The 23600-nt window shown below is 33.6% G+C and overlaps 1 protein-coding gene across 1 annotated transcript in view; it reads right to left on the reverse strand.

Annotated features, from left to right (window-relative positions):
- LOC145302127 (cleavage stimulation factor subunit 1-like) overlaps positions 1–23600 on the reverse strand; it is a 74087-nt gene that overhangs the window by 6342 nt on the left and 44145 nt on the right. Inside the window, exons 7-11 of the mRNA XM_080144633.1 lie at positions 11214–11336; positions 9396–9471; positions 8285–8364; positions 6043–6198; positions 387–531 (exon numbers count right to left, since the gene is read on the reverse strand). Coding sequence (XP_080000759.1) covers positions 387–531; positions 6043–6198; positions 8285–8364; positions 9396–9471; positions 11214–11336 — 580 coding nt within the window. The remainder of the gene's footprint in view (positions 1–386; positions 532–6042; positions 6199–8284; positions 8365–9395; positions 9472–11213; positions 11337–23600) is intronic.

A 23600-nucleotide genomic window follows, 5' to 3' on the forward strand; every position in this document is an offset into this window, starting at 1 on the left:
TCACCATTTAAGCAAAATTTTACAAATTCTTTTTTTTTTTGAAGTTTAAATCTTAAAATTTAAACTTTCTCTGAAATCAAAAATATGTAATGAATTTGGATCAAAATTGGAATCAGGATTCTAGACGCAAGATTTAGTAGTATTATATACTTGAGGCATTAAACTAAATATAGCACACATTACCCACCCACAATTTTATCATTTGTGTTCGAAAATTCATGATTAGTTAGTTTACATTAACGATGTTGATATTTAATTTTAAAATGATTATGGAGATGAAAGTCTTTAATTTGAGTTGATTTCTGAAATTCTAACAACAACAAAAAAACAAAACAAAAAGAAAAACATTGCCATTTTCAATAAAAATGTTTTTTTTAAAAACTCACCATAATCTTCAGTGTGATTGAACACAGTTTGACTTCGGTGTTCCATTTTCCCCGTAGAACCAGCCCCCGTGTAAATAATAAGGCACCGATTCGTAGACAATTCCCAAAGTCGAACCAAAGAATCTTTTCCACTTGATAAAATGTACTAAAATAAATTAAAAAAATATACAAAAAAGATGATAGCAATAAAACTCAAAGCAAAACTTTATTTTCATCAAATTTAAAAACTTAATGCGGACACTTTTTTTTTTTGTTTTGCAAAATTATGATATCAAATTTATTCTGAGAACAATTAGTCAACGAATTATAACCATTCAGAGTTCGTTGGAAATTAAAATTTACCATTCTATCTGCTGTCAAATTAAAATTTACCATTCTATCTGCTGTCAAATTAAAATTTACCATTCTATCTGCTGTCAAATTAAAATTTACCATTCTATCTGCTGTCAAATTAAAATTTACCATTCTATCTGCTGTCAAATTAAAATTTACCATTCTATCTGCTGTCAAATTAAAATTTACCATTCTATCTGCTGTCAAATTAAAATTTACCATTCTATCTGCTGTCAAATTAAAATTTACCATTCTATCTGCTGTCAAATGACGAATGCCATCATATGGCAAATGAAAATCAATTTCATCAAAAAAAAAAAAACAAAAAAAGAAATCATGCAAAACCGACATAGAAAGTATGATCATTTAAGATTCATTTCACCAGCTAACACACTGAATCTTCATAATATGAACTATAAAAATCAAACTATTTTTTTCTATTAACAGTAAATACTAACAGGGAAACCTGACATTGCCTGGGAATAAGAATCAACAAATATTTCACCATCCCATATTGAAATTGGCAAAATCGTCCATTTTTTTAATCCTCCTAGCAGTTACTTAATTCACAATACATTGTAGTCTACATTGCACTGTAGAGAATCTACCATTGATTTTATAAAATTATTGTTATACTAGCTGTACCCTGCCACGCATTGTTGTGGCTCAATTTGGTGAAATGAAAAAATTTAAAAAAAAAAAAAAGAGAAAATGTATGTTTCTTAATTTCCCATTACAATATTTTTTGTTGTTTCATTTTCTGAGATTTTTTGGTTTGCCGATACTCACACGCAACATAAATTGTCCGTGTGAGAAAAAGTCAGTGTGTAGATGTAAGCCACACAATTGTAAAGATTGTCCCTGAGCTTTGTTGATGGGGATTGCAAACGACAATCGAATTGGAAATTACAATTTCCTAAATTGAAATGGAGTATCCATTGGAATGCATAAAATGAAGACATCTTCACCTTTGAAAGGTTCTATCAAGATTGTTGCTTCTATGATGTTGTTCATTAATTTTTTTTACTGCAAGTCACGTGCAAATTGCAAAGCTTGGGTTGGTGTATATTTCGCAACATGATACTTGGTAAATCAATTTTCAATTGCAGTACATGTGGTGGGATCCTTGGCAAATTTAGTGAATTAAAAAATTCTGTTGGGTAATTAACTGCTTTGTCTGCTTCCAGAACAATGTTGACGGACTTGTATCTAACTACCTCACTTGGAATTTTAAGTTGAATAAGTTCATGAACGTCTTTGTTTTGAGCTGCAAGAATACTTGTTCACTCAGCCAACTAGAATTCTTATAATTAATTTGAATATCTGGAAAAACCTTTTTTACCGATTCTTTTGATGTAACTAAATTACAGAAGTTATGATTTAACTAAATTACAGAAGTTATGAGGCAACAAAAATCGCTGTGAACTCAAATCAGCTGTCACTTTCTAACAATTGATGCAAAAATATCTCTGCAGATTGATCGTTCTACAACTGGACATACATATTTTGAGTCAAGTTTAATGTCTTTACAAGGCACCAAAAAGTAGAGTATTTGAGGCAAGGATTTATTTCATCTGCTGGTGTTGACTGAGGAATTACAGGTAACGTTTGTCTGAAATCTCCTGCAAGTAATATTACTGCATTCCCGAATGGTCTGACATTGTCATGCAAATCTTGCCAGGATCGATCAAGAGCCTCAAATGATTTTTTGTGCGCCATGGTGCGTTCATCCCAAACAATTAATTTGCAATATTTTTCCCATGCTGGATGTTTTGGAGATATTGCCCCTTGGGAGTTTCGATAAATTGAATGTTAAACGATAATTTCAATGCAGAATGAGCAATTCTTTCACCTGATAGTAAGGTCGCAGCAATTTCAGATGAAGTAAGAGCTAAAGCTATGTCATTTTGTGATCGAATGGCTGCCAAGATCAATTTAATTAGGAAGGTTTTACCAGTTCCTCTCAATGCGTTTAGGAAAAAGACTTTTCCAACTCCGTTATTAATAGTTTGCATTATTTGGTTGTAAATTTCTCTTTGCTCAAGTGTTAATTTATGCATATTTGATTGCACATACAACAAAAGATCACCTGTGTTGTAATTCTGTTCACAACGTAATTCTACATCAAAGTAAAAGCAGAGCGAGTTAGTGATGTCAATCCTTATTTGAGTGAAAACTTTGTTTGCGATTTCTAAGCACAAATCTTCAATCAACACTAAGGTTTCAATTATAGATTTCTGCTGTAAAGTCCATGTAAATATTCGCACCTTTTTTGCGTTTTTGATGAATGTAGATATTTGCACTTTCATTTGGTTTTTGATGAAGAATATCGTCAGCCTTGTTTGATTTATATGTCTCTCAACAAATAAATGTTATCAAAGGCAAAATATAAATTTCTCTTCTGCTTTCAAAATACTTTGGGGAATAAAATTGAAAATTTGGAGAGAATAAAATTAAAGACAATTTTGAGAATAAAAGAATACAATTACAGAAAGGGGCTCCTTTCGGTCCGCACAAGAAATATATGTAAAAAAATTATGGTCCGCACAAGAAATATATGTAAAAAACAAAAAAAAACAAACAAAAGAAAAAAAGAAACAAATGTTTGTAAGAATAGCAATTACTGAAAAAAATAACACAAAATAATCAATGCCAGTGTATTGTTTAGTTGGAAGTTTACTGAAAAACGAATGGAACAGCTTACAAAAAAATTATTTTAAGGAAGCACCAACAATAATTTGGCGAGGGAAAACGAATTTTAAAGAATAATTTTTTTGTCGAAATGTATAAGTATAAATGAATATATTTGTTAGTTTAACGTTAAAAAATATTTACTGACCAAATATAAAGCATTTATTTATTATTTGTTAGTAAACATTTATGCAAATAAACTGTAGTAGTGTAAAAGCAACACAGTAAAATAATTGCTACGAAAAAACAAATTTTTGTCGCGTTACAAAATGATCAATTTCTGAGAAAAAGCGAATTTAAAAAAAAGTTTTTTTTAATATTTTATTATTATTTTTTTTATTCAGTTTTCACCTCAAACAAGGCACAGTGCCACTTTGAAGTAACGGCTACTATCAGGGACATAAGTTGCATGGGCATTATGAAGGGAGATGAGTAGAAAGATGTTTGTTCACATTACACTTGAACTTCTGCATATCAGTACAGTTGGGAAAGCAGAATCCTGGAAGGGAGTTCCAAAGTCTACCAGTTGTGGGGAAGAAACTATTGGAGTAAAAGGCTTTCTTACACCTAGGGGTTTTTATTGTGAAGGGGTGGGATTTAGTTGCTTGTTGGGTTTGTTGCGGGTATTGACGTTGAGGGGGTACAAGTTTGTCAGAACATTCACCATTAAAATACTTGTAGAACAGGCAGAGGGATGCAATATCTCGTCGATGGGACAGAGTCTGAAGCTTAGATGACAGTTCAAGCATATCAGATTGGCGACTCTCTTTTGAACTCTGTCCAGGAGTGAGAGACAAATAGCAGATGCACCAGCCCAAATGTGACAACAGTACTCCATACATGGGCGAATGGTGGCCTTATAGAGGTACAGAGTACTTTGAGGCGTAAGTAGCTTTCTAGCACGGTAGAGAGAGCCCACCTTCTTTGCAGCAGCCTTGGCAATGCTCTCAATGTATCTCTTCCAGTTCATGTTCCCTGTAAATGTTAGGTCGAGGAGTTTAAAAGAAGTACTTTCAGGTAATGTGTTCTTGGCCATTGTTATTGGTGGTAGGGAAGGTTTTTTGTAATTATTGAAGGAAACAAGCTTAGTCTTGGCAGCATTAAATGTGACCATCCATTTTTGTCCCCATTCCACTACAGATTGGAGGTCATCCTCTAGTGTTTCTGCCATTTCCTTAGATATGTGTTCATTTGTTTTCCTGTCGTATCTGTTATAGAGAGTGGTGTCATCAGCAAATATACTCACCATAAACAATTTTATCAGGGAGGTCATTTATGAATATTAGCAATAATAAAGGTCCTAGTATAGACCCTAGGTACTCCCGCATTTATATCATATTGTTTAGATGAACGACTGTCGAGGACAACCTGGATTTTTCTCTTGCTTAAGAAGGATTTAATTATGTTAGGTATTCTTCCAGTGATACTATATGATCTAATTTTCCTTAGAAGACCATCGTGCCATACCCTTTCAAGAGCCTTAGATATATCAAGGGCTACTGCTCTACCCTCCCGTTTTGTCCAGTGAATAGTATATACATTCAGAGATTACAGTTAGGATATCTGCTGTGGAACGGGCTTGCCTAAATTCATATTGTTTGTCGGTTAGGAGTTTAGCAGCTGTAAGGTGATGGACTAGAGCTTGATTAATTAAGGACTCAAATACTTTAGCGAAAAGCAGGAGAAGGCTAATGGGGTGATAATTTAATGGGTCAGTTCTTTCGCCAGAATTTTTGAAAACTGGTACCACAGAAGCAGTTTTCCAGCAGTCAGGAAAGCAAGATTCGTTAAGGCATTTGTTGTAAAGTTTGGCGAGAACTGGAGCAACCTCAGCGGAGCATATTTTTAATAACACAGCCGGGATGAGGTTGGATCCACATGCTTTTAAGATGTCTAGGTTTTTTATGATACCATGTACCTGAGAAGGTGTGATTTTCAAATCGTCTAGATGATTTGTGGCACCAGTTTTCAAGAATTCTCATTACAAATGATTCACTGTTGTATAGATCATCGTCTTAGAAAAGATGTCAAGTGTTTTATAAATACTTTTATGGAATAAATGTTAATCTGATGAACTCATAACACTTGTGCCTCCTCGATGTGCATGCTTTTGACTAACCCGACAAGCATAAAAATTGTTGAGGTCCCTAACCCGACGGAACGCCTTCTAACAGTTTCTTCCCTTGAACTGCTACACTTTGGAATTCCCTTCCAGTTTCCTGCTGTCCTGACTATACTAACCTGCATAAGTTTAAATGTAATGTGAACAGACATTTTGCTGGTCAATTCTCCACAATCTCAAGTTAGACACAAGCACAAACAGTAGTCCTTATGTTTCAAATGGAAATAAGTTTGGAATAAAAAAACAATAAAAATAAAATGAATAAACAAAAAATATGAAAAAAAAAAAAAATGAAAAATAAAAAATAAAATGAAAAAAAAAAAAATAAATAAAATGAAAAAAAAAATGAAACAAAAAAATAAAATGAAACAAAAAAAAAATGAAATACAAAATCAACTTTAAAAGTGATGATTGCAATTCTGATATGCACAAATTATTTTTTTTTTCAATTTTTTTTTTTTTAATTTTAGTTTGAAAATGCAAGAATCAAGTTTGGTGTGAAAATCTTACTTTAGAATTACGCGAGAAAACAGCTGAGCAAACTTCTTGTCCCTCGTGAGCATGCTTGAAAGTGTTGATACATTTGTTACTGACGCCATCCCATAATTTTAAATCCCCATCTTTTGAACTGGTCACATACATATGAGCATTTGGACTCCATTTGACCTGATAGGAAAAAAAAAAAAAAATTTCAAAATGAAGGTGTAACAAGTTTAATGACTAATGTATGAAAACAGCAATGAAAGCATATTTCTACAAATTATGAGAAAGTTGTGTTCAGAAAATAAGGAAAATATAAAACATAAAAACTCTGTGGTCTTCATCTTTGTGTATATTTTCATATTTATGTAAAAATATGCATTTTTCAATTAGATTTCAGCTTTTATTCATACCGATCCTTTAATTTATGAAACTTAAATGTAATAAATATATATATATATATATATATATATATATATATATATATATATATATATATATAAACAAATCGAGCGGAGGTATTTCGGACGATATCAAAACATCGTTAAACTCACTACTCGTTCAAGCAGCCGCCAATAGCGTAATGGTTAGAAGCCTTAACTGCCGTATAAACGGTCGGGTTTCAATCCTGGCTTGAGGTAGTTGCCTGTCTAGCCGCACTGATGAGCTGTGAAACAGCGAAACAGTACTGTATGTGGATGACTATATATATATATATATATATATATATATAAATTACAATTAAATTTACCAAAATGATCCAAGATGGTAAAATTAAAGTATATTATAAATATTAAAGAATTAATATTTATAAAATTATCTCAGCTAGATGTAAAAGCTCAATAAAACCAAATAGGAAATAGAGCTTATAATATGAGCAAAAAGTTAATAAAACATGTTAAAAAACACTTTGAAATGAGTTAAAAACATATTTAATCTGAAAAAGAAACACTAGATAAATGGATAATCCTTAGTCCGCAGGGTTTCGAAGAAATACTTTCCTTCTCATCAGAGGGTAGGAATTAGCAAAATGCGGGATCGGATTTTGCATGCAGAAGTATTTGATGAAACAATAAGTAAGTCAAAGATCTTACTTGAAAACAAAAAAAGTGAAGCAGAGGGAATATAGTGAAGAAAAAGGTGATTACACATGATTGGATAGTCTGGTGGAAAATAAAAAATCCAGTGACGATAAAATCCAAATGTAAAACTTCAAGAAAGTTAAAAGAATTTCCATTTGTACAAGTAAAATCCCAGGAAATCCCATATTTGGAAGAAGATGGTCCATAATAATCCAAAGGCAGAAATCCATGGAATAATTCACAAAAATGTGTACAAGGAATAAAGAAAAGATTTCAAAGAAAAGATTTCTTATTTATATTCATGTCTCGGAAGTAGAGTGAAAAGCATATCTTATTTTTCTTTTATGTCCGTTGATTGATGTCATGTAAAAAAAAAAATCAAATTTCTCACCAAGTTTTATTCTTTTTTATTACACAATTTCAACTTGAGATGCATTTTTATCCTAAGCTGTCCCATTTCATGGCAAATGCTTCCTCTTGCTCTTTATCTGTGTCTAAACCTAAATGTAGATTCCATGAACAAAGCTGCTTTCTTAGAATTGCACGACTGTGGAACTCTCTTCTGTTTCCCTGCTTTCCAGCTGACTACAATTTGGTTGTCTTCAAGTCCAATGTAAACAAGTTCTTGATGAGCCGTCCCCTTAAGTAATCCAATTTACCAAATTTCCACTACTAATGATTACTATGATATTATCGCATTGACTAACGTACACTCGTTTAACGCTTATCATGGAGTGACCTCCGGGCCTTGGTAAATGGTGATTCCTTTGTAAAAAAAAAAAATCTTTTAAATAAAGTGATGTACATTGTAATGCTACAAAACAGCCATTTTGCATAAGATTTTTTTAACACGCTTGTTTCACAGTTCATTATCACTCCCTTATGAGGAATTTCGCTATAAAATTTGAAAACTTATTAGGAGAAACATTACTTCCAATCTTTTTTGGGGTATGAAATAAACTGGCTTATTTTTATTGTCTTAAAAATAAGACATCAACCCGACAAGTATCAAACATGAAAAATAGTGAATCGGTTAACGATATGATGAGATGTGAAGATGGAAATTCAGAAACGGATGAAAAGAACACCCCCCCCACTCGTTAATATAAGGTGATATGAGTGTATATAACATAGTATGCACTGGAGGGACTACATAATATATACCTGCCCCCACCCCTCAAATTACTTACAGAAGTAATTGGTCCGACATGTTGGTCCGCAGGATTACCAGAGACAAAACATTGGAAGGTGTTGACATCATACAGTCTTACTGTAGGAAAAAAAATGGATTTGTTTATTTTATAAGGTATATTACAAAGTATTCAAACACATCAACCCCCCCCCCCTCTTTGTGGTGGGGAAACAAAAAAAAAAAAAGAAAAGAAAATTGACATGCTGGAAAAAAAACAAAAAAAACGACATATTTGAAGGGGGGAGAAAAAAAAATTGAGATATTAGGAAAAATAAAAAAAAAGAAGAAAATTGACATGCTGGAAAAAAAAAATGACATATTTGAGAGGGAGTAAAAAAAATTGAGATATTAGAAAAAAAAAAAAAAAAATATGTAAATTTTCTCCTCTTAACACACACACAAATATGTCAATATTTTATTCAAATATGCCAATTTCATACTTCATATTTCAAAACTTCAAAACAATTATTATAATTTCAAATATTTGAATTATGCTCTTAGAATAAACATTCAATCACATTACTGACAGCAGTAAATATTAAAACATTCACAGAGAATAATTCAAATATTAGAAATTATAATTAAGGTTTTGAACTTTTGAAACATATGCAATTAATATATGAAAAATATGAATGATATAAACTATTGATTATTGAACTTATTTTTAATTGTGGCTATAAATAATATAAAAATATAAGTTAAATCTTAATAAAAAAAATTAATTAAATCTTAAAAAAAAAATAAAATTCAATCCGATATAAAAATCAAATTAAATCCTTTTATAAAAAATTTAATTAAACTTGAAAAAATAAAAAGTTAAATTAAATCTGAATATGAAGAAAACTGAATTAAATCTTAATAAAAAATTAAACTAATCTTAATATAATTTTTTTTACTTAAATCTTAAAAATAAATTCACTCTTAATATAAGATTTTTTTTATTAAATCTGAATATAGAAAATACAATTAAATCTTAATATAAAAAATTAAATTAAATCTTAAAAAGGATTGAAATAAAATTATAATAAAAAAATTAAATTAAATTTTGATAAAAAAAAATTAAACTAACTTTTGATAAAACAAAAATAAAAGGAACAAGCTAAACTTACAGACAGGATGTTGAGTGCCGACCAAAATGTAATCGCCTGATGGATGGAATGAAAGACATCGAACGGGAGCAGATTCCTGAAATGTTGGTAAACACGGATGAATTGCAGTTTGATTTTACACCCAAGCGAATTATTTGGAGACAAATGAAGTATTTTGAATAGAACTTGTATTTTGGTTTGTGGATCTGGAGAAGGTTTTTTGACAGAGTACCAAGAGAGTTTGGTGGGCGTTGCATAAACAAATTATAATTTGTGAAGATTGTCCAAACAATGTATAAAAATGTTCCAAGCTGTGTTAGAATTAACACATTTAATGTTTAAGTCGGAAAAAATAAATTCTTTACTGAATTTTTTATTTTTTCATTTGTGTTTTTGAAATACATTTTTTAGCAAATTTTGTATTAAATTATTTGGAAGAGAAGCTGTATACTGATCATTTAAATGTTAAATTCTTGAAGGAATGTTCCGCAAAGGTCTGAAAGTGAATGTTACCAACACTGAGAATTAAGTGGTATTTTAGTGTTCCTATTTATTTGCCTCCCCACGAGAGCAGAGTTAGACACAAGGTCAATTTTTAATGTGGGGAAAATCCAGCTCCCCAAAAAGGGGCACTCTGGATAGGAACAAAAATAAAAATTGTCTCAGCCATGAAGGATTTCTCCTCCACTGACCGAAGACAGAAAAAGTAAGTGTAGCATCAGAACAGATACTACACTGTGATCTTCGCCCAAAAGTCAAGAATGCATAAGCGGTAGTAGTGTTAGAAAGCTTTTACAAACACAAAAAATTTGATTTGTAGAAATGGAGTTGGGCACAATTCAATTTGTGTTCGTTGTATCTGATAAGAGGACAGCAAATGTAATCTATGAAGCGAAAATATTTGCAGATATGAAGCGATGATCGAAAGAATGAAGACAAATATGGATATTGTTGGAGTGCATTCAAAATGGCAATAGAATGTTCGCAACAAATGAACAAGATGTTTGGAATGGGAGCGACAAAGAAAACTGCAGAAACATGATTTGGACCAGTTATAGGAACTGGCAAAAGAATGATACGGAAAACTGTTAGATGAAAACAAAGGATAAGGTTGGAAGATTCTCAGGTACAGTTGCAAAAATGTTGAAGATTGTAGTGAAACCAGCATCAAGATAATCAGTTGTTTGGTTGTTCTAAAAGTGGAAAAACTCCAAACAATTGTGAACTGTTAGAAAAGTAGAGGCCTTCAGTGGAGAATCATTCATATAATCAAAAAAATGATCAAAAAAAAAAAAAAAAAAGGATGGCAAAAGAAATAATTATCGTAGAGAAAAAAAATTATACAACTGTGAATATTAAATGTAATTGTCCCAAGCAAAAATTGGCAGCATCAATCTAGTTAGAAAAGATTTGAATTGTAAAGAATTCCAAATAAAAATGTAGCAGTGATCCAGTCAGGATCAGCAGAATGTAGTTCCCTTTTCACATCACAACAAAAATCTATGACTGAAAAATCCAAAGAGATTCAGTACATTATTTGTTTGTTATTATCAGCCCTGGCTATAAATATAATCGTCCAAATTTTTGTGATAATAACTTGCTATTATGTAAAAAACAAATATTGCAACAAGAGGAATCCATGGATAGAGGTAATTACAAAGGCTCAGGTTCTGAAAATGGTTGAGAGAATAACTGAGCAGCAAATAAGTGATGCAATCGTAGATGAAATGCAAATCTGTGGCCAAATTACCACTTTTTATGGCCTTTTTAAGAAACAGAAAACAAATCACAAAAATGTTGCAGAGGAAACAAAAAATCCGAAATTCAAAGCAACTTTACCTGAATGCTTTTGTAGGCTTTTTTAACGGAAGGTTTGGAAAATTCAAAAAATTTTATGCTAAAATCTTTACTTCCTGAGACCAAAATCTGATGAAAAGGATGAAAATCCAAAGATGTAACTTCCTGAAAAAAAAAAATAAAGAGGAGAAAATATTTGCTTTAATTTAATTTGGCAAGCATACAGATTGAAGTGGTCTAGTATGTCTAGTAGATAACACTAACCGCATGCTCAATGTTGGACAGTAGCTTTTCAAATATTTTAAGATTTCAAACATTGGAATGAACTTTTTGCTTTTTGAATCTGGGATCGAGGTATGTTGCTAGAATAAGATTTTTATCCTGCAAATAGGATCAAAACAAGGCATACAATTCTTTTTCCTCACAAATCCTAATTATTATTATTAATATTATTATTGTTATTATTATTATTATTATTAATATTATTGTTATCAATGAAAAATATTTCATTTTATTTTAATATTAAAAATCAGTAGAATGGAGAATTGATTTGAAATGCTTATAAAGTGTTTTGGCTTATTTGTGCTTGTTTCAGCATTAATCCTGAAGCAGTTCAGCCAGCTTCATCCAAACAATTCATCATGTTTCGAATGAATGTTGACCAGACGCAATAGTTCACTGCCATAGCAGATATGAGCATTAACCAATCATAGTTCCAGCAGCAAGGGCTCAAGATCAACTCTGTATTCTGTTTCATCGTTCTGAGCCAGTTTTTCGGTTGGGTTCTGCATTATTTTTTCCAATCCTGAAGAAAACCAATAGAGGTTCAATGGCTCTGAAAATTGATAAAAGGATGAGCGAACCAGCAAAAATGTCTCAAGAGAAAAGTTTGTTCTAGAAAAGATAAGGTAGCAAAATGAACCGTTGCCAGCGAGGATGAAAAATGCAACATAAACAGTAATGATCGAACACTTCAAACTTTTGTAGAGCATTTGCAGTCTCATTGGCCAATGAAGGTATGCTTGGTATAGATATATAGATATATATTAAAGTCTTAAATAGTTTGCCATCATATATATTAGTGATGGGACGATTCCAAAATTTTTCCAGATTCCAATACAATTCCCGATTCCAACTCTTTCAAAATTTATAAATATTTAATTAGAGATTTGTTGTTCTTTTGTAAATTTTCAAATTATTACATAAACCTCCGAACTAAAATTAAAAGCATCATCATCATCACTTTTCTCCACAGATACATCAGTCTCCATAACTTGTGATACATTGGGTGAAGTGTCTATTTTTTCTTTGGTTATAGCAGATATCTTGTGTTAACCATTCTCTAATAGCCTTGTCATGAGGCAGGCCACTGGAGTTATTTTTAAAGAAACCAAACCTGAATCTGGGATCGAGGTATGTTGCTAGAATAAGATTTTTATTCTGCAAATAGTTATTAAATCTAACATTAAAAGAAGTTTTCCATGCTGATAGTGTTGAATCCAACCGAATGAAACAGTCCTCTCTCTCCTCTTTAATAAAAATGATGAATAATTTTTATTTGTGATATGAGTTGCTTCTCTACTAACAGTACATTTGTATATTCACTTAATTGTTTCAGTATTTTTAATATTTTTGCTAACATCTTCCATCGAATGTGGTTTTACATATTCACTGCAATATGAAATAAGAGCATTCTTTTGTTCAAATACTCTTGATATCATAGTCTATTGATTGTTCCATCTTGTATTGACATCCTGAATAAATCTATGGTTGGGCAAATTAAATTTTTTCTGGTATTCCTGGTACTTTGCAAAAGCTGTCGGTGAATGATTGAAGTGTCCAACTATTTGCTTACAAATAGATACGATGACCTTCACAAATCTTTGTGTAAAAATGGCATCATTAAGCGTCAACTGTAACGTGTGTAGGAAACATGGCAAAGCTGGATTAATTGGTTTGCACAGTTACTGCTGCCATATTAGTTGCATTATCTCGTCTAAGAACATGGATTTTACAAAAAATATCAAATTCTTCTGTTTTTGATAGCTTCACTAATATTGACTGCAGTGTGTGATGCTTTAAATAGAGTAATTCTTAAAACTTCACTTTTTTGCTCAAAGTTTTCATTGATCCAATGAGATGTTACACTTAAAAAAGATAAGTTCGCTGAACCAACAGACCAGCCATCATTGGTAAGAGATAAATAAGTAACAGTGTTTATTTCCTCTTGTATCTTATTTCTAACCTTACTATATATCTCATGTACAATTTTTTCTTTTATATATTTTCTAGAAGGGTGTATATAATTTTGACAAATATGCTTCAATAGTCTTATAAAACCAACGTCTTCTACAACAGAAAAAGGTTGCAAGTTACTTGCAATCATTTCACTATTTATTAAAAACCCATTCTTAACATGGTGGGGACTTTTTAACTATTCTGTACTTTCACATAACATTTTAATAAACATTTTAATAAACATTTTTTATAAAAATTCATATTATTTGGGTTCATCAGACTACTGTTCTCATCTTTTTTTTATTTTTTATTTTTCATCATTATTAAAAGTTTAAAAACAATAAAGATTTACCATCAGTAAAAGCAGTGGAAAATTAAGTTTGAAAAATATTAAAAGAATCGTTTTTTGGAATCGGAAACTAAGCACAAATTTTTCTGATTTTGATACCAAATCCGATTCATCGTTCCAACACTAATATATATATATATAATCATTTAAAAGGGTTTATTTCAATACTTTACTTCAGCGTCACAGTAGATACATTCGTCAGAAGAAATGTATTAACGATATTCTTTGCATCACCACAATACATGTGACCTGACATGAGTTCACATCATTATCTTTCATAAGTATGACATGAAAAAGCATCCAAAAATTTTTATTATTGTAAAATATATTTCCTCTTAAATTCATTAAATTCTTACTATTGAGTGTATAAAAATTTTTCAACATTTTTCCAAGGTTAATACAATTCTCAAAATCTTTAACAATGATACACGTGTATTTATTTTTTGTGGACTGTTACCCTCATTTCATAGTTATTGTTTCACCACGTTTCGACCAACTAAACCTTTGACCTGCTTTGGGTAGGATTAAAATTGCTATCTTCAGACAACACTCACCTGGAACCGTAGAGACCCAATGCATCTATGGCATAGTGGATAGAGGCGTTGAGAGTCTCTACGGTTCCGAGTGAGCATTGTCTGAAGATAGTGCTTCAATCCTACCCAAAGCAGGCCAGAGAATTAGTTGGCGAAAACGTGATGAGATAATGACAACTATGGAAGGCAGTAATTACTGGGGGATCATTCCTATCTCATCGCAGTTAATCACTTGAAGAAGGCCAGAGGATAAGTTGGCTGAAATGTGGTGAAACATGAAAATGAGGATAACAGTCCACAAAAAATTATGAAGCCTCATCTCAAAGGATTTCAAAAAATAAAAATAAATAGTTTATAATATAATACATATTATAAACTATTAGCTTGGTGCAAAAACAATATCGTTTTCTCACATGTTTTTTATATATGATTTCTGAATTAATTCATGGATATATATATATATATATATAGCCATAAATTTAGTTGTTAAAATTAAATTCTGAAAATCAAAATATAAGCACATATATTCGAATTAAGAATTTATTGTTCGACAAAAGGAATATATAGAAGGGGTTATTTTAATTTCCTTAATCCATGGATTTTCAATAATGGCTCATATCAGAGGAAATATATATATAGCCATGTTACATATCATTTTGAAGTGCGTTTTTCGCTCTATCAAATCATGTTATTCATTACTGTTCTCAATCTCTTCATTTTTAAAGGCATCGACACAATTCGAAGCTGCAGGATTTTCTTGTTCCAGTTCAAACTAGGCTGAAAAGCTGCCGAAACAGTTTGTGATATCAATGATGCATTTGGCCCAGGAACCACTAACAAACGTGTGGCACACCGGTGGTTCAAGAAATTTCATAATGGTGATAAGAACCTCGAAGATGAAGACATTCATGGCCGAATGCGGTTGATAACAAACATTTGAAAGCCTTAATTGTATTTGACAAAATATTTGGTACAAATTTACTATCATACACCCAGTGGTAGTTCTTGTCTAGGGCAACGAACGCCGTTTTCCCCACTCCTGACACACCCCAATACTAAAACTGGGCACTTGAGAGTGCTTGAGTACCATATATGCCTGAGCAATTAGATTGGGTTGACCTCCTTCTGATGGGTTGAGGGTACCGGATTGACAGTTCCTGGCTGCTGTTTCCAACTGGTAGTACAGGTGCCCTAACTCTTTGGTAGCGCTTAGAGCGGCTGCTCCATCAACAGGTGTATAATATCGGGATGTTAGTAGTGCCATGTCGCACATGGAAAGGGACCCTGCACTCATTCCCGGTGGGCTTTCCTGAGGCCACAATCCTAATTGAAGAAAGGTCAGCTGATGGTCTACTTGTGATGCATGTCTGATGCTCTGCATAACCTCTTGTTCAGCTCCCCCTTACCTAAACTGAAACTCTTTAAAAAATATGGCGACAGTACAATCTAAAAATAAGCTTACACCAGGCTTAGGGTCAAACAAATCTAACTTGCCTCCTCCCTTGAGGCTTGCATTCACGAATATCCGTGGGCTTAGAACTAATTTAGCTGATGTTGAAGCATTTCTCCTAACAAATACTCCGGATATCTTAGCACTAAGTGAGACTAACCTAACTACTTTAACATGCCTGGATATCTCCCACTCTGCCGTAAAGACTCTGACAACACATGCACGGACTTGGAGTTTACATTCGTAATACCCTTCCCTTGCTAGAGAAACAAACCTAGAATCGGATGATCAAGCCTTTATGTGCTTTAGACTAAACATGCAACACAATATTAACTACTTTTATTTTCTCTACCGCTCTCCCTCGACCTAGGACTGCACCATAATAAACAAAGTCTCTGACAGCATAGACACAGCACTCTCCCTCGACACTAACGCACAAGTGCATGTATTTGGTGACTTTAATGTCCACCACAAAAACTGGCTTGGATTCTCTATTTACACAGATGCAGCGGGCAGCAACACACATAGCTTCACTATATCTCACTCCCTATCACAAATTGTTACGTTTCTAACCCGTTTCCCTGACCAGGAAGAACAACACGCATCACATTTTGATCTGTTTCTGACCACAATTCCCGATGATTGCATAACGAATGCTGACAGCCACTTGGGAACGCTGATCATGCAGTGATAATGGTTGAAATCGCCCTAAACTCTAGACCTAAAACTGAAGTGCCAATGCTCAAAACAACGAGATATTATAAAAAGGCTGACTGGGAAGCCATCAGAGATCTTATCAGAGATGCCCCATGGGGAAATATTTTTTCTCTTCCTGCTGAACAGTGTGCAAACGAGACCACTGAATGGTTCAAAACTGCAATTGAAGGGCATGTTCCCATGCGGAAATTTTATAGCAAGCCCCACTCTCCCCAATGGTTTACTTCGACTTGTGCAACTGCCATTGCTCAAAGACAGCATGCATACCGCAGATTTAACCGACATAAGTCCAGTTCAAACAGACAGAAGTACATAGAAGCTAGAAGTAACGTTAAGAAAGAAATAGCGACAGCTAAGAGAGAATTTACGGAAACCACTAAAAAACACATTGAAGCACAAAAACTAGGAACTCGTGCTCAGCCAAAGTAGCTCCAGTTCTCTCCAAACTCTACAACAAATGCCTTAATGAATCTTGCTTTCCAGGCTGTTGGAAAACTGCTTCTGTGGTACCAGTATTCAAGAATTCTGGCGAAAGGACTGCCCATCAAATTATCGCCCCATTAGCCTCCTCCCACTTTTCGCCAAAATATTTGAGACCATAATTAACCATGCTCTAGTCTGTCACCTTACAGATGCTAAACTTCTGACTGACAAACAATATGGATTTAAACAAGCCCGTTCCACCGCAGACATCCTCACTGTAACCTCTGAACGTATATACCATTCACTGGACAAAGCAGGGGAGAGCAGAGCAGTAGCTCTAGATATATCTAAGGCTTTTGACAGGGTATGGCATGAGGGTCTCCTCAGGAAAATTAAATCATACGGTATCACTGGTAGAATACTTAACATAATTAAATCCTTCTTAGATAAGAGAAAAATCCAGGTTGTCCTCGACAGTCGTACATCTAAACAATATAATATAAATGCGGGGGTGCCCCAAGGGTCTATCCTAGGACCTTTATTATTCCTGATATTCATAAATGACCTCCTGACAAAATTGCCTCTGAGATGGGTATATATGCTGATGACACCACACTCTATAACAGGCATGACAGGAAAACAAATGAACACACATCTAAAGAAATGGCAGAAACACTAGAGGATGGTACAATTACATTGAAAGCATTGCCAGGGCCGCTGCAAGGAAGGTGGGCTCTCTATACCGCGCTAGAAAACTACTAACACCTGAAAGTATCCTGTACCTCTATAAGGCCACCATTCGCCCATGTATTGAATATTGCTGTCATATTTGGGCTGGTGCATCTGCTACTAGTCTCTCGCTCCTAGACAAGGTTCAAAAGAGGGTTGCCAATCTGATAGACCCTGAACTGGCATCTAAGCTTCAGCCTTTGTCCTATCGACGAAACGTTGCATCCCTCTGCCTGTTCTACAAGTATTTTAATGGTGAATGCTCTGACAAACTGCAAGCACTTGTGCCCCCCCATGACGTGAACACCCTTGACAAACCCGACAAGCTGCTAAATCCCACCCCCACACTGTAGAAATCCCTAGATGTAAAAGATCTTTCTACTCCAGTAGTTTCTTCCCCAGAACCGCTACACTTTGGAATTCCATTCCAGGTCCCTGCTTCCCCAACTGTACTGACATGCAGAAGTTCAAGTGTAACGTGAACCAACATCTTGCTGCCCAAATCCCTACATAGTACCCCAGTAGTTGTTTCCCCTGATAGTAGCCCCCTACACTAAAGTGGTAATGTGCCTTGTTTGGGGTGAAAATATAATTAAAAAAAAAAAAAAAATCAATCATGTATTTTTGATCAAAGGCATTTCAAAGAAAAACATTAAATACATGTCATGTCAAAATTAGTATAAATTCCAAAATTTATAAAATATTGTCCAGAAGAAGACATATTAGAGGTAATTTTTGGAAAAAAGAGTATAGTATTATCGAGAACAAGCAAGATGGCCGACTTGAAAGTAGTTATCTCCCCCTGATTTGAAGCATCTAAAAGGGTTAATTTACAGTCAAATTGCAACTTTGAAAAATTCTGTTTTACTTATAATTATTTTTCTACTCGACCATTTTTTGGAACTTTTAGAATTTATACTCATTTCGGCATGACACGCAAATCTGTAATAATGTTTTTAACTGAAATACATTTTTTTTTCAAATATGACAAGATCCCTGGCGACACCAGATGATCTTGCTTTTCAAATAGATGAAGAGAAGATGGGAGAGGAAAAACAGATGTTTATGAGATTCCTGTCCACAGAAAAGAGTAAATATTTCAATGAGAGAAGAAATAGTGAATATTTCGATGGGAAATAAATAAATAAATAAATATGATAATGAGATTCTCGAGTTGGCAGAAAAAGCAATACAGGGTCATTTTCTGGCTTAGGTTAGAACAACAATTCAAATTATTAAAGAAACAATGTTTTGTTGAAAGGTACAATGACTTGGGTTCAAAAGGTCTGTTTTGGTGTCTGGGAGGTGTTGTCGTTGGGCCTACCTGTTTTGTTTAACTGCCAGATCACCAGCCAGTGATGGGTTGGTTGGACGGATAAATAAATAAATTGAACCTAGGGAGAGATATGGTCATGAAAGACGAAGAAGAGAGAAAAAAAAAGAGAAAATGAAAAGAATAAAATAATGAGTTCACGAGAGAAGGAAAAGAATAAGAGAATGGAAAAAAGAAAGAATAACTCCAAAAAGGTGGAAGGAGGAATTACTGATTTGATAAAAACGATTGACTTTTTGGAGTTAGGGTCCTTAGCCCTTTTTACTGACTGGCATCGAGACGTACACATCGCTCTCACCCCGCCAAGCTAAGTTGAAAAGCTCTTGTTCTTAGCTGAGAAATTGATTAGAGGAAATTAAGTATGCAACCTGCATCACGAAGCTTGAATCAAAGAACTCGACTAAACAAGTGTAAACGATTTATGAATAATTATTTTGTTTCGTTATATAAAAATGTCCCAGAGTTTTTCCTTGTTCTTGATTGCCGGCCTGAAATGAAGATACAGTTTGTTTCAGATATCCCCTGACGCCAGATGATGAAGGAGACAGACTGGATCCAGTATGAAGCCAGAGTGACGGCCGAAATCGACAATGTTGCCACACGGACTTAGGGTCATGCACATTTCGCGTGCCCTGAGCAGCAGAAGATATTTTCCAGTGACCAGTGAGAGTCTGATCACTCTTAAGGGGTCCATCACTAGACAAATAAGAATGTAGCCCTGCTGGGTTGCATCTATGGTCCTGTGAGCTGGGAGCGATGAACACGACCAGAAGTACATCACAAGTATGCTCCAGTGAACCAGGATAGCGACGGATGCAGCCCGGCCCTCGGACGGAAGAGGAGTGAGGGTTCTATATTATACAAAGACATACTATAACTAAAGTTCCACTGAATATTTTTAAACTACAAATTTCTTTAGATCTAACCCTGATATTTACTTTACCTGTCTAGACAAGAGATCGAGTGTTGTTGTCCTGTATTGTCGACTACATTTCCATGATGCTTAACACCGTCGATGATAAAAGTTTTATTTTTTTTATTTAATGGCATATCAACCCTTTGTGGGTTATTTAATGCTGAATCCAGTTATTTTGGGAATAGTATTCGATGTTGTATCCAGTTATTTTATGAGGTTTTTATTATTCAAGCTCCTTGTATTTTCAATCATTAGTTCGTAGCTTTTGATTTCGTTGTTTTATCGTGGATTTTGCCATTTTTGTTCTCTGCCTTGCAGAATATGATTGGGTTTTGCAATGGGAGGAGGGTTACAGTATTATTAAGTCCTGTATTATGAATGTAGTTATATTGTTGATAGTTTTTTATATTTAAATTGTCCTCATTCTTAAGGAAGGTTTCTTGGAGACAAATAACCAAAGAATTAAATTTGGTTTGCAACAATAAAATTTCATTGTAATTCACGGCAATTCCATTGAATTTTCTTGTAATTCATGAGGATTTTTTTTGTTGGAGGAGTAACTTCAGTTTCCATGTCTTTTAATTCCATAAATCTATTTGTAGTAGTAGTAGTAGTAGTGGCTTCTATTTGTGGTAATTTCTTTATATTATTTTGTTTTTTGGTAGATGTATTTTTGTTTGTTTTCAAGTGTGTTTTTTCACCAAGGGGAAGACATATTAGTGATCTGTGTGATCTTTCTTTTAACTGATTTTGTTTTTCCTTAGTTTCGTCTTTTCCAGCATCTGCATGACATACTGGTGATTTTTGTGGTCTTTCTTTTGATCGACTTTGTTTTCTTGGATGTTCTGATTTTGGTTGAGAATTTGTTTTATTGGTAACATTAATTGATGATTTAATCGGATGATTAATTTTTGATGATATGTTTGGTTTAATTTCATTTATAAATTTGGGCCAGTCATTTGGTCCCAATTGTAACAATTTGTTTATTAGTATTTCGTATTTGGAGTCTTGGTTAGTGATGTTGGATGATATACAACTTGAGGTGACTTGAGAGTACGTCTTTTCCTTCATGTATCCATCTACTATTTTCCTGGTTTCGAGGAAGGAGATGTTTTTTGTATGTTTTATTGACACTACTTCCTTTTCGTTCTTCCAGATTCTGCATGCTTTAGCATAAGCAGGATGGTTTTCTCCACAATTTGCAATCAAGATTGCAGTCATTGAAAGTGTGGTTTGGATCTCTCTGGCCACACCTGCCGCCCACTGCTCATCCCCTACATGCATCCTCATGGTGTCCAAACTTCTGGCATTTAAAACACCGAAGTGGCTTTAGTATAAAGGGTTCAACTTTTTCAACGTTGAACCCAATTTTGATTTCTTTTGGGATAATGAGTCTATCAAATTGCATAATGATAGTGTTCTTATGTATAGTCTGATTATCTTTTTTTTATTGCAATTCTTTTAACGTTTATTACTCCTTGGTTTTTAAGTTCTTTTGTTATCTCTTCAGTAGTGCACATTGAGAGGTCTTTCGATTTTACTACACCTTTGGATGTATTCAGATTCTTGTGTGGATAAGTTTTGATATTTATGTTGTGGAAAGTTTTCATTCCTAGGAGAAAAGTGGCATGTTTTTCTCTTTCCACTTCCACCAGTAGGGTTTTATTTTTTTAAAGTTTTTACATTTTTGGGGGTAATATATGCCGATATAATTTTATGTATAATAAACGGTGATAAGTCAGTTATTTTGGTTTCTTCGGTGGATTCCAATACAATAAATTTTGAGGATGTTTGATGCAGTTCAATATCTAAACTATCCGAGTCGACATGTTGGCGCTTGAAGTTTTTATAATTTGTGATACATATATATATTTTAAATTCATTGTTTATGCTCCCCACCTACCTCGGAGTCCAATATTGGGGCATGTTAAGGGGGAAACCCATTCGCCTTGTCATGCCAGGGCTACATAAACAGTATACATGTTCCAAATGGGAGCCATGAGCACCCATAATCTTTTAGTTACACAATCCAAGTCATTTGTGGTAACTTCCAGCACTATACAGTCATGTCATGACTTTAATCATTTGGCACATTTGACCCTAGCCACCGCCTTCTAACACATGGAAAAGAGGGGAAAATATGCATATAGTTTATAGTGGTACAGAGTAGAACTGTATTTGTTACGGTTTAGAGGAAATTGATAGAAAAGTAGATGTGTTAGGGCTTGACGTAACTAGCCGATTGATTGGATCGGGCCCCTCTGACCGTCCGTCTAGCCTTGTACGAAGCCAAAGTGGAGTGTTGCAACTGATATCTTTAATTTCCCTAGATATCAGTTGCTCAGCCACCAGGATCCTTTTCCGAGTCATTACGGGTCGCCACTCACGACCAACAGGTGGCCCCTTTGAGAGGCTTTTACTCTCTGCAGTGGGAAGTAGGGAAGGAAAAAAAAAAGGGAGGGGAAGAGGAAGGGGAAAAGGGTTGTTGTTTTTGTTTTTTCAGAACATAATTAAATTTTACAAAATAGAATAGAAAACAAAAACAGAAGTTTAATGTAGGTGCATTTCGTCTCAGGAAGCCACTAGTAGCACCAGATAAAAGTTTGTTAAATTAGGTAATTTAAGCCATGACAATAACTTCAGGATGAAATTAAAAATCCAGAAAAGACTTGTTCAACTTTATAAAAACAAGTTTCCATCAAAGCAGATTTACACTAAAATCCAGCCCATTGGTTCTCAAAAACTAAAAATGTACGGTTTGTGTTAGGTTTGCACACCTAACATTCCTAACCTGACCCATTGTATAAATGTTGGGTTCTATCGAGTTAGGATTATTATTGTATAAATGTTGGGTTCTATATTGCATGAACGAACAAAATGACCAATTCAAATTTTCACTCATGCAAATTCTTATTTTATTATTCACCCTAATGTATTTCTCATTTTTTCCAATTTGTGTTTTGCAAGAATAAATTACCTTGCTCCAAGGATACTAAGTTCAGTATCAATAGTCTACTTACTATTAGATGAAACTATTAATATTTTTGATGATATTATAGTTTTTTATTAAGTCCTTTATGTTATTTAATACTAAAATGATTTATTGGATACTGTCAATTGAACACAAGTTGTTAATTTATCCAGAGAAAATTGCAGTTTCATAGCTTTCCAAATGAAATGAGTGCACAATAGTGATCTGGTGTAGGATTTGAACTTAGCAAAGCCGATTTAGTAGCAAACACGACACTATTCATTATTCAATTATGATGCCTCCCATTATTCTAAACAGAACACAGGACAGATATACTAGCTAGTAGTTTATCGATTGGGAAAATATATAAAGAGCTGAAATGTATTTACTTCAAAAAAGAAAATTTGATTACTGATGTCAACAAAAGAATTAACCCTCTCTGTCATAACTACTCTGACTGCTACCCATTACACCATTAAAAAAGACGGAATAAACCTTATTAGTTCACATTCACCTGACATTAATTACTACATTAGTTCACATTCACCTGACATTAATTACTACATTAGTTCACATTCACTTGACATTAATTACTATGCAGAATAAAAATACAGAATGAAATGATTTTCCATTTTCTTGAAAACAGAACAGAATTCCAAGATTCTTTCTTTTTCAATATTCTTACCATTTGCATTTCCAACGTGAATGCTTAAAACCATTTGTATTTCTGCTGATATTATGGTCAATCACTTTTAAAAGGAACAAACTGA

Source organism: Euprymna scolopes, chromosome 2 (assembly GCF_053919585.1).
Source record: "Euprymna scolopes isolate OS-2025 chromosome 2, ASM5391958v1, whole genome shotgun sequence".
In the NCBI taxonomy this organism is placed as follows: domain Eukaryota; kingdom Metazoa; phylum Mollusca; class Cephalopoda; order Sepiida; family Sepiolidae; genus Euprymna; species Euprymna scolopes.